Here is a 12,265-nt window from a genome sequence, read left to right as displayed (position 1 = left end):
GAGGAGAAGGGATTGCGGCGTGACCATCCCCCCTGGGGGGTGATTTCTCGCTTTCTGTCTCTCTGTCTCTGTCTGTCTGGCGAGCGCATGCGCCCTACAGTGAAAATCTCTCCAAAAAAAAAAGAGATTTTTGCTATAGGGTGCACAAAGACAGAGACAGAGACAAAAAGTGAGAAATCACCCACCAGAGGGGATGGCACACTGCAATCCCTTCTCTTTTATTCTCTTTTAGAGATCTTGGGCACACACGCATACATGAAGTGAGTTTAAGCCACGGGTTTTGGGATGCAAATGTAGTCCACTACATGGGAGTCCAGCAATGTAACCATTACGCCATCTGCTGGTCCCTCTTCTTTTTTTTAATTTTAAAGTTTATTTCTTCCTTGGGACCAGCAGGTGGCATGGTGGCTAAGGCGCTGGACACTCCCACATGGCCAACCATGATTCGAGTCCCGGACCTGGTGACTTGCTTTCTCATTCTCTCTCTCTCTCTCCCTCCCTCTCTCTCTCTCTGTCTCACACTGGTCAAATTAAGAAAAAAAAAAGTTTATTTCTTCCATGAATGAGACAGAGAGATGACAGACAGATAAACAGTATCCCTAACAGTGTCTTGATGCTGCTCTCTACCCTCAGCCTTCAACCAGCCCCAGATCACAAGCATCCATGTGCCCAGTATACTCACGCAGGTCTCCAGACTTAAATGTGGTCCTTGTTGGATTGCCTTACAAAAATACTGCATTTTATTGTTGTACTACTGCGATCTGGTCCCATATCAATTTTTTTTTAAAAAAAGATGTATTTATTTATTTATTTAAATTTGTTTATCATCATTATTCTTCAGTTTTGACCACAGACAGACAGACAGACAGAAAGGGAGAGTAAGAAAGCAAGCTACCAGGTTCGAGACTTAAATCACAGGTGGCCATGTGGGAGCCCAGCACTTCAACCATCATACTACCTGCTGACCCCCATATCATTTAATATATATATTTTCTATTTTCATTATTTTCTTCCATAATTATCTCTATCAGAACTAATTTCTATTATCAGTATGTATTTGATTAATTGAGACATACTTTTTCTAGAGAGATTTTTGTTATAGGGTGCATGCGCTCACCAGGAAGACAAAGAAACAGAAAGTGAGAAATCATCCCCCCGGGGGAATGGGCATATTACAATCCCTCTTGAAGCCAGAATTGTGTTAAGGTGCTGGATTCCCACATGGCTGAACACAGTTTGAGTCCTGAACCTGGCAGCTTGCTTTCTCAGTCCTCCCACTTCCCCTTCTCTCTGTTTCTCTCTGGTGAGTGCATGTGCCCTGTAGCAAATTGAAAAATAATAATAATGATAAATAAAATTAAATAAAAATAATTTTTTAAAAAAGTATTTCTTACTTATCCAAGGCTATTAACATCCTTGCTGTAAGTGTAGCAAAGTGAGTACTAGATTCACTACAGACTCTCATAATATCTTGTAAGCAGTAAAATAGTGGGCATCCTGGTGTATATGTATATTTAGTATTATCTGAAAAAGAAAAATGAAGAATTATGCCATCATATAAAAGATTTACAACTGTATGATTTTCATTTAAAAATATACAACATGTTAAACTTGTTAAGTATTACAAAATTGGTTTAAGACTTGAATTAGACATCTTGATTCAAGTGATGAGTTCTGTGACTTGATCCACTTAAGTGAATACAGTAGCATCTTGGACTACAGAGATTATTTCCTCTTTTTCTTCCTCAATAATATTGTAAAACGTATTAGTAAGGTTTCCAACATCATTTAAAACACTGAACTTTTTAACTGAATTATGTGTGGGAAGATATATCTGGCATAACAGAAATGGCTAATAAAATAAATGTTAAGTACTGTGTAGCAGCAGGCTGATGGACTGTCCATGGTGAGTCATTAATATATCATCAGTATGATTACTATGTTACATGAAGTCTAATCTCTGTAGTGAACAAAATTTTCAAAATGATTTCATATCCAACACATCAATTAATTATTCCAGCACTATGAACAAATTGGAGGCAGGTAACAATACTGTCACTTTTTACGTTAAAGCTTGAAGAGGTGAGGGTCACAAAATTAGTGGGCTGCAAGGCCTGCATTAACACTTAACCTATGTTCTATTATTCTAGAATGTCAAAGGTTCAAATTAAGCTTCTGCATTAAATCTACATTCTTTAAATATTACCAATACTATTAGAAAGAGTCTTTTAAGACTATTATTGGCACTTTTATGTCCCAAATACAAAATAGGCTCTATTCATAATCTGTTAATTTTCCATTATATTCATGTATGTTTTTCTACCTATAGCATAGCCTTTGGAAAATTCCATATTACAATCTAAACATCTTTAGTTTCAATTATGCCTTACCTTTTCACTTCATCCTCTTTATAAACTGAAACAAAATAGCCAAGAAGACTGTATATTATTTTGAAATCAAAACATCTTTAAGTAACAGTTTCTTTCTTCCATTAACTTAAAAATACATTATTTTACAAAAAAATTATAGTAGTAACTATAAAAACTAATTCTTAAATTCCTTAATAAACTTTCACTTAGCATCTAAAGTACACAGAGATTTAAAGATAAATTTAGACTTTACCTTTGACGACTGATGGAACAATAAATAATGCTGCTTCCCTACCCATCTTCTCTCCATCCAGAGGAAATTTTTTCATCAGTACCACTCGTTTCCCTAATCATTTAAAAAAAAGCAAAGATAAAGACAGATTTTTAAATCTTAAAGTCACCTTAAGAATAATACAGATTTTTATAAAAGCACTAAAAATGTAGTCAACTTTATTATATGTACTAATTAATGCTAATGATTCTAATAACAATCTATAATTGTTCTTGGGACAACTTAAAGATTCAAAAACTTGGTCTTGATACAATAGAAGGAAAGCTTCCTATGTGTAGCAAGGAAAATTGTCTTGCTAAGGACTAAGTGAGCAGCTGAACAAGCAATACACCCCGCAAAGTCAATAGGTATATATTTCCTCACTCAGCTGGGATACAAACGGTAAGAATTTTAATACAGTTGTGGGCTGGCTAAGAAGAGAGGTATAAACAAGTTTCAGAGTTTTAGTGTTCAGTACATCTTTATTTAACATCTAATCTTTTCCTCAATTTCTTTTTAATTTTTTTAAAAGAGGTTTTGCCTTAGGGAGTGTGCACTCACCAGAGAAAGAGACAATGACAGGGAAGGTGAGAAAACACCCTCCCCGGGGGAATGGCCATACCACAATCCGTTCTCCTCTATTCTCCACCTGGGATCTCAGGCAGAAACGCACATGTACCTAGACTGATGTTTAAGCCACCAGGGCCCAGACTTGAACCATGGTCGACCATTTGGGAGTTTCGTAACACAACTACTAATGCCATCTACTGGCCCCTCAATTTCAGTTTTTTAAATTAGAAACTGGGCTATATGTGATTGCGCTGAGCTCTAACCACCATTGTTGGTCTATTCTTTCTGATTTAACAGTAGTAATAACCTACGAGTCTTGCACTTGAAACCCCTCATCTTCTATGTGTTTCTCATGATATTTATTGACCTTTCTAATCTCCCTACCCCAAGAAATAGAATCTCATTCCTGACCCAAGTAGGAATGCCCAGTTGGCAGGTGAGATGCCTTCTGTGGATAGGTAGATAACATAAGATTTCAAATAGCTTCACTTATTCACAAAATATTGGAGTCACTAAAAAATTTCAATGGCACTATTTTTTCCCCTGGCTTGAGGTCTTGTCCCCATTTAATCTTTTCTGTCTCATTTCCCCAAATCTGACTTCGATCTGTTGTTTATCTGCCTACTTACAAGTCACATATGTAATGATGAAAATTGTTGAAAAGGGGAAAGAAAGCACTAACTACAAGTTGGGAGATGAGGGTTCTAGTCCTAATTCCTCCACTTATGGCAATATGGTCTTAGCAGGTGACAATATATGTCTGCATTTCCATTTTATAGATGTGAAAATAACTAAATGCCAACTCATAAGAGCAATTTAAAAATTCACAAATATGTAAATGTGGTAGTGCTTTATAAACTACACATAGCACTGCGCAAAAATGTAAAGCATTAACTGCTGGTACTAAAGTGATTTGTAATTTTCATGTGTTGTTTATATAGGATATTACTACAAAAATATTTCACACATTTAGAAAAATTCAAATGAATAGAATATGCCAGATAGGGCATAGCTTATTAACATAATTTTCTATTTAGTTAAGTAAAACTTGTCTATTTTCTCCTATTAAAAGCTGCCTAAAATATATTAGTACTTTTATTATCTAAGTACACAGGAAAAAATTGTGCTAGAGACATTTCTGGGTATCCGTCCACTCGTAATTCATCCTAACAAAAACTACCCAGCCCACAGGGCCAGTGGACCTCTTCCAAACCCTTTGTGGGTGATTGGACTTAGTAGAGCATGGTTAATTCCTACCAACTTATGACTTATCTATCTTAGTTTGATTATGATTTAGGCTAATCAGATTTCTATCTCAGATGATAGATCCTAATAACAATTTGGCAATAGTAGGACAAGTCTAGATGATAATTTATCAGAGAAGTCCAAGTCAAAGGTAGAAAAGACTGACAAATTGGTGGTATCCAAAAAGTCTTTCACTTGGGGACCAGCAGATGGCATAATAGCTACGTCGCTGGCCTCCCATGTAGTCGACTGTGGCTCAAGTCCCAGACCCAGTGGCTTAAACTTACACTGGGTGCCTGTGCGTACGTGCCCAAGATCTCAACAGAAGAATGGAGGAGAAGGGATTGCAGCGTGGCCATCCCCCCTGGGGGGTGATTTCTCTCTCTCTTTCTGGTGAGCACACATGCCCTATAGCAAAAACCTCTCCCCCCTTCCCTTCCCCCGCAAAAAAAGTCTTTCACTTGCTTTATTTGCTTAATAGGACAGTCCTCTCTCCCCTTTTTCATAAAGTTAAAGTTGATTTCTAGATCATTTTATTAAAAAGTGAATCTGATAATGAGGGAAAGGGGATTTGCTTTTGAACTTCAGAATTTGTATCAAAGATATGTAAACTTATTCAGGAACGTCCTATAATCCTGAGTTACAATACTTAAGAGCCCTAATCCACAAAAACCCTTCAGGCTGTACTAGAAAACACATATTTTAGGGAAGTGAAATATAGTTAATGGTATCTCCAAAAGCTATCAAATATAAGTTTATAGTTCACCTATATATCTTTAGAAAACAAATACATACAAAAATTAATTTTAAAAAAGTTACAGGATTCAGTTACAGTTTTGCAACAAAAACAGTCTCTTTTGTGAGACGGATGAATCAGACAACCAATTTGTATGAAGATATACAAACAGGAAAAATCACTGAATAAGCTGTAAAAAAACAAAGAAGTAGTACAGAGAGTTATTCTATTTTTTGTTTTTGTTTTATTTAACTTTTGCTATAGAATGTGTGCATTTGCCAGAGAGAGAGAGAGAGAGAGAAAGAGAGTAAGAAAGCACGACCCAGGGCAGATGGCCACACCACAACTCTTCCTCCTTCATTCTTCTCTCAGGTTTCTGGCCATGCACACACATGTACCTGGCTTTCTTATTCCTTTTTTTTTTTCCCCTCACACTGCCAGATCTGAGACTCAAACTGCACACACGGCCACATGGGACCCAGCAACCTCAACCACCACACCAAGGGTTGGCTCTAGTCTTTACATTACTAACAAATGTTTTCAACTATTGCTAGACTGAAATTAAGTTTTATCTTTGTAATTACAATGTCTGGATCTTGAGCATAATTTATTGTTTTGATGTTTTATTGAGAAATGGTACATGACAGAGAGCATGCACATGAATGCATACCCATGTAGTACATGTATGGGGTCATGCTATAACTGTTTTTCCTCCATTTCTTCATTCCCTGAGGGTTTTGAGAATGCTTGTATATATGCCTGGCATGTTTTCCAAGCTGATGGTTCTGGGATTCTAAATGAGGTAGTCCATGTAGACTCCAGCTCCCTATGCACAGGACTTAACTGCTATGCTATGGGACTGGCCTGTATAGTTTTGGGTGAATGGACTTAGTAGTAGAGCATGTATAATGCTTTTGACTGCTATCTGCTTCTTAAGAGGTTATAGCCTAAGAAAACTGATCATTAATTTTTAATCACTTTCCCTGGCTATATATTATATAATATTTTAAATGGGGACTCAACCTTTGAAGATTAAATGATTAATTCTATAATTCATTTTGGCTCTTTGAAAAGGAGCCAAATGGGAAGAAGACCTCTGCTACCTGGTAACTTGTATGACTTTTCTAACCTATGATTAACTTTTTTTTTTTTTTTGAAGAAATTTTTCCTATGGGGCACATGTTCTTGCCAGAGAGACAGAGACAGAGAGATAGGAATCACTACCCAGGGAGGATGGCCATGCCGCAGTCCCTTCTCCATTCTTCTTTCAGGATTTTGGACATGCATGTAGATGTGCCAGGCATGACATTTTAAGCCACCAGGTTTGGGATTTGAACTGTGGTTGACTACATGGTAGTCCAATGACATAACTATTATGCTATCTGTTGGTCTCTGATTATTAACTTTTACTTAGTCATGAAGAGAGGCTGTTGTCTCCTCTGACCTCGAGTAGGGTAATAATAATATCAGGTTGTTGGGAAAGTGATGACATAAATTTCTATGCAAAAATACATCATGACTTTCCTAACAACCCAATAGTTCAAAGATACTTATCTAGGAAACCATACTTCTAACAAGAGTAATTTGAAAATAAAGAGTTTCATTTTTTCTCTCTATTGAACAATCGTTAACACTGTGACTTCTTTATAAATATTTTTCAACTGAAAAAGAATTGCAGCCAGGTTACTTCTTGAAGGGACTTGGTTGTACTTTAAAAAATCTTTGACTCTTTTGCTATTTTCTAAATGGAAAGAAACAAAAATATATTGACTATGCATTTGAAAAAAATATCTTTCTCCACAAATATTTAAAATAAACCAAGTTTAAAAAAGAAAAGAAAAATTCCTACCTCTGATACCCTGGTTTGCAGGAGAAATTGGTTTGGTGGTCTCTACTACATAATCCAATATGCCTTGTGTTATTTCACTGTTGCTTTGAAGTTTAGTTTCCAACAAAACTTTTTTCCTTTTTTTCTTCTGTCCTTCAATGGGGACTTCATGCAACAAAATCTGAGATAAGAAAAATTACATGAAGTGTAAGATAAAATATATTTGCACTAGTATAATACATGTTAGAATAATCTGCAAAGCTTTAAGACAATACTGACTCTATCTCAGATCTATTATATCAGATTGTCCAAGGGCTGGGATCTTGATACTGATAATTTTACAATTTCCCCAGGTTATTCTGCAGTATAGGTAGAACTGAGAAACAATAATACAAGGCACTTCCAAAGCAGAAGACCTCAGAAAACCTTTGCAGCCCCTTTTATAATAACCTTAGCAGTTTAATCAAATGCTAGAGATATTGCTCGGACTCAAATAGAATAGTACTATTTCGCAGTGCTGGAATCTGCTACATAAAAAAAAACAATTCAGGTATATATACATGATACCAATTACATGTTTACTACTATATGTAATAATTCAAAACCAAAGAGATGTAACTTAATTGCCTAAAACTTAATTTAAGGCAAAAACTTTTTTTTGTTTATTGAGAAATTTTTATGGTATAGGGCTTGGGCTTGTGTAATATCAGAGAAACAGAGATAGAAAGACAGGAAGCAAGAAATTATCCCCCGGGGGGATGGCCATGCCACAATCCCTTCTTCTCCATACTCCTCTGGGATTTTGGGCATAAACACACACACACACACACACACACACACACACACACAATGTGAGTTTCAAGCTGCCTGGTTTGGGACTCAAACTGCAGTTGGCCATATGGGAGTCCAGTAAAATAACCATTATGCCATCTGCTGATCCCAGGATTTTTGTGTCATAGGGCTTGTGAGTTCACCAGGGAGCGAGAGAGAGAGAGAGAGAGAGAAATCATCTCCCGGGGAGATGGCTGCACTGCAATCCCCTCTCCTCCATTCTCCTCTCAGGATTTTGAGCACCACACATATGTGCCCAGCATGATCTTCAAGTCACCAAGTCCAGAGCTTGAACCATGATTAACTACGTGGGAATCCAGCGTCTTGACTACCATGCCACCTGTTGGCACCAGTAAAAAGACATTTTAAAATGAGTTGTGAAAAATAGTTATTTAGGACAAAATCAAGAACAAAGTTTAGATTGAAATTTTAGCGAGTCGATTCTTACAGTATTTTTTAGCTTTTTTTAGAATCACCCCATAAATTGTACTAAGACCTAAACCTATAAATTGTAAGAAAAATCAAGTAAGTAAATTTTAACATATAATAATCTGCACATGATAGCAAATGGTCTAAAGATACACAACAGAAAAAAGTTACAGTGATGGGCAGAGATCTAGAATAATTAGTTTGTCAATAAATTTAAAGGGCATAGAAAGACCTTATTTGTAAAAGATAATATGAAATGATATTGAATGACAGAAATCAAATTTTCTCACTTCATATGACTTAGCTCTGTATTCACGAGAATTGAGACTGGCAGTATTCTTTGGACGTATAACAGCAACATATGCATCTTCTATGTTTTCTGGATTTCCCATTGCTTTATAAAAACAAACAAACAAAATCCCTTGAAAAATTACATGAAACAATTGGTAGCAAGGCAGAAAATAAAGTATTGCATATTAACTTGACAAATTTTATTTCTACATAAAAACTTCGAAAAACAATAAAAAGTTGATTTTTCTTTTAGACTATATGGTAGCTAAAAGGTAAGCCAGAGATTACTTTGATTATATCTTTGAATTACTTAAAATTACTTAAAACCTTACTTAGCTTTTAATTTAAGATAATTCTGTAGTCTCTTTTCCTTTTCTGTTAAAAGGTTTAAAAAAAACTGTGATATATATTTTCATATGTCATAACTACAGAGTAAGAATCTGCCTTTGGGGACCTAAAAACAGTGATATGGTTATAAAATATCTTGTAAATTAAGTATTTAAAATAGTAATTCAAAATAATAACACAAAATAAGGATATAACATACATTTATATTGTTTGGAGGCTTTTGAGAAGAAATAGAGTAATTTATTGTTTTTTCAACTGCAATTGGTAATGTCACTTTGAAACCTTTAGTTAACTTTTCTAAATAGTCATGTATTTACAGACAAGGATATGTTCCAAGAAAATTGTTTTTGTTATTGTGGGAAAAGCATATAGTTTATTTAAACAAACATAGATGGTATAGCTGGCCATACACACCTAAGCTGTATGATTGATATATGTGTATGTGGTCTGTCATTGACTGAAGTGTCAAATATAGCACCTTAACTGTAATAATAATACACCAAATGCCATATGATTAGGAAATTTCCATAAAGTATTATAAAACCCAGTAACTTTCAGCATTTTAAATAAACTTCAGCCCAAGTGAAAACAATCATTAAAATTATTGTTCCAAAATTTTATTTTAAATAATTTAAAATTTTAAAAGTTTATTTATTTATATCTTCTGAGAAAGACAGACAGACTGGATCATGAGCACAAAGGTATTGGCACAATATATACTGGGAGACCTTGGGAAGCAAAACCAGGGCCTTTCTATGTGGGTTCAGCATCACAGAGGGTTGTGGTACAACTGTGCCACCATCGGTCCCTTAGAAATTAATTTAAAAACTTGTTTTAAAATTCTAGAAGTGCTCATTGATTTAGGCTCAAAGAAACTACAGATATTTCACTAGGGAAATTGTAGTAAGACAGTAAGATGGAGACATTTTGCTTTGTGAAAAGTTCTAAGGACATATCAATCATTCTCTTTCTATACCTCATGGAACTTTCTTCAGTTCAATTTTTTCATAAAATCACTCTTAAAACCCACCTCATGCAACAGAGCTTTCTATATCACATAAAAAGAATGAGATATTTTTCTTCCCAAAATTTCTGTGACAATTACTCTTCATCTCTGATTAACCATGACTTCAAGATAAAATTTTACAAATCATGATATTTATGGGTATCTCCTTGAACACTGCAAGTTCCCAAAAGAAAGATAAGGTAGTGCAAAAATGGAATTTAAAGTATGAGCTTATTATGGTTCATAAATATTTGTAACCATAGTTTTTTCATAACATGACTTTCCATGAACTCTTTGATGACCTTTCTACATAATTATAGAAACAATTTTTCTCTATTAAGTACCTAAAAGAGAAATCAAGTAATTTTTACTTTTCTAAACAATTTAAAGCAAATCAATTCATTTTGATCAACTCATGTTAAGAAAGCATCTTCTAGCAAAGTTCTTTATTTGTTAATGCTTATCACTTCTCTAGAATATTAGTACTGCTTAGAACTTTCAATTTTTTTTTTTTTTTTTGGAGAGGTTTTCGCTATAGGGCGCGTGTGCTCGCCAGACAGACAGAGAGACATAGAGACAGAAAGCGAGAAATCACCCCCCAGGGGGGATGGTCACGCCGCAATCCCTTCTCTTCCACTCTGCTCTCGGGATCTTGGGCACGCACACACGCGTGACAGGCGTTGAGTTTTAAGCCATCAGGACGCGAACCACAGTCAAATAAGTGGGAGTCCAGCGACATAGCCATAACGCTAACTGCTGGTCCCCAGAACTTTCAACTTTTAAAAGTAAACAAATATGACATGATTTAAAAAAATAATTATGAGAATTACAGTATTTTGTTTTTAAACCATTTAACACATTCCCAAAAGATTCTTAAAATTGATTTTCAGGAAATATTCATCTTTGACTATTTGAAACATATTCTTCTAGTGACATGAAATAAAGAAACAAAGGCTTAAGCCAGTAAAATAACAAAAGCTACTAGTAATAGGGACAGAAAACTGCTAAAACAAACACATACAATGTACAGAAAAAGAGCAATTGGGTCTAAAAATAAGAGAAAGGTGTAACTAGTTTGCAGTAGGTTTAGGCTGAGTTTTAGGTAAGGGTTCAGGTGACTAAGCAAGGCATATGTAGTATTTTGCTATATGGTTCCCTCTATTCTGGAAAGTGCTTAGACATAAATGACAACCTGCTGCCTAAGCAAGGAGGCCTTATAAAAGAAGTGAAGGTGGTTCTCAATTCTGGGTAGTACCCACCTGCTATCATTTGGAAAAATATTGGATGTAGTGGCTTTTCTGGTTGTCACTGTGACCGTGGGAGGCAAGGTGTAGTTATTTAGTGTCCATGGGGCGGGTTTATTAATACCCTTTTAATATGCTAGAAAGTCTGTTTGCAAACAGAAACTGTAAAGGCCGTTAAGTTCTCCAAGAGCGTGAGAAAGGAAGAGATCCTGAGTTCGACCAGCTATAAATAGACTTCTGGTGAAACTAAAAACGCAATAGAGAAAGGCAAAGAAAGATAGCTAAAAATCTTAAAAGATGGGTAAAGGTGTATTGGGAGTAAGTAAGCTATAACGGCAAGCTGTGATCGCTTTCCCTATGATGACAAAAGCATAGCCAGGAAGGTGTTTTTCTTCCGCCACTACCCATCGACGTCAACTCCCAGGGTACGCGCACGCCTCTGTTCAAAATGTTTCCACCCAAAACCACGCTCTGGCTTTAAGATACTTAAAATAATAATAATAAGAGTAACAACTTTGCCAGGAAAAACTAGCTATAGAAAGGATTCAGTCTCCCACCTCTGTTCTTGCCGGAGTCAGGATCTTGCTTCTCCTCGTTTCCCCAAAGGAATCAGAGCGGTCTCAGCCGTGCGGGCGGCCGAGTGCCCCTCAGGCCACTGCATTCAACCCACTGGTTGAGAGTCACCTGGGGGACGGGGCGCGGTCACCGCCTTCTCATTCCTCCCTCCTTCTCACAGGCACAGCGGCCTGGCCCAGCTTCCTGTGACAGGAAAACCCACCCGAAGCCGCCCCTCGAGTTCCGCCGCACTTCCCACCCGCGCCTTGAAAGCCTGGGTCTCTGGAGGCCGAGAATCTCTTTCCCAACAGCTTTTTAATATCTTTTCCTTTCTTCGCACCTCTCCACCACTCACCCCTCACCCTCTCCCGAAAACAGGTTTTCAAAGGCCTTAACTTTCAATCCCTCCGCTACCGGGGTGAAGAAATTGCTTCCGGGTTCACACCCGGTGCAGCCTCGCGGTAGGCGGCGGAAGAGCTTCCGGGTCGGTGCCCGGCCGCTGCCGGTCCTGCTGGTTCTCGTGCCGGCCGCTGCGTACCGCG

General features: G+C 36.7%; 1 protein-coding gene across 4 annotated transcripts in view; it reads right to left on the bottom strand.

The window, feature by feature from the left end:
• The window catches only part of KRIT1 (KRIT1 ankyrin repeat containing), a 38,903-nt gene extending 26,726 nt beyond the window's left edge, over positions 1 to 12,177 (bottom strand). Inside the window, exons 1-5 of one of the 4 annotated variants that reach the window (XM_027774608.1) lie at positions 11,726 to 12,177; positions 8,570 to 8,673; positions 7,041 to 7,200; positions 2,623 to 2,715; positions 1,395 to 1,524 (exon numbers count right to left, since the gene is read on the bottom strand). In XM_027774608.1, the coding sequence (XP_027630409.1) occupies positions 1,395 to 1,524; positions 2,623 to 2,715; positions 7,041 to 7,200; positions 8,570 to 8,671 (485 nt within the window). In that variant the 5' untranslated portion in view covers positions 8,672 to 8,673; positions 11,726 to 12,177. Of the gene's footprint in view, positions 1 to 1,394; positions 1,525 to 2,622; positions 2,716 to 7,040; positions 7,201 to 8,569; positions 8,674 to 9,948; positions 10,057 to 11,725 lie in introns of those variants that run through there. The other 3 variants (XM_006155545.3, XM_014590556.2, XM_027774609.1) reach the window with 3 other exon arrangements.
• Positions 12,178 to 12,265: the final 88 nt, after the last annotated feature.

This window comes from Tupaia chinensis, unplaced genomic scaffold (assembly GCF_000334495.1).
Source record: "Tupaia chinensis unplaced genomic scaffold, TupChi_1.0 Scaffold000460_1, whole genome shotgun sequence".
NCBI classification, from domain to species: Eukaryota; Metazoa; Chordata; class Mammalia; order Scandentia; family Tupaiidae; genus Tupaia; species Tupaia belangeri.
Note: the sequence above shows the minus strand (reverse complement) of the source record. Positions and strands in the feature narration are given on the sequence as shown.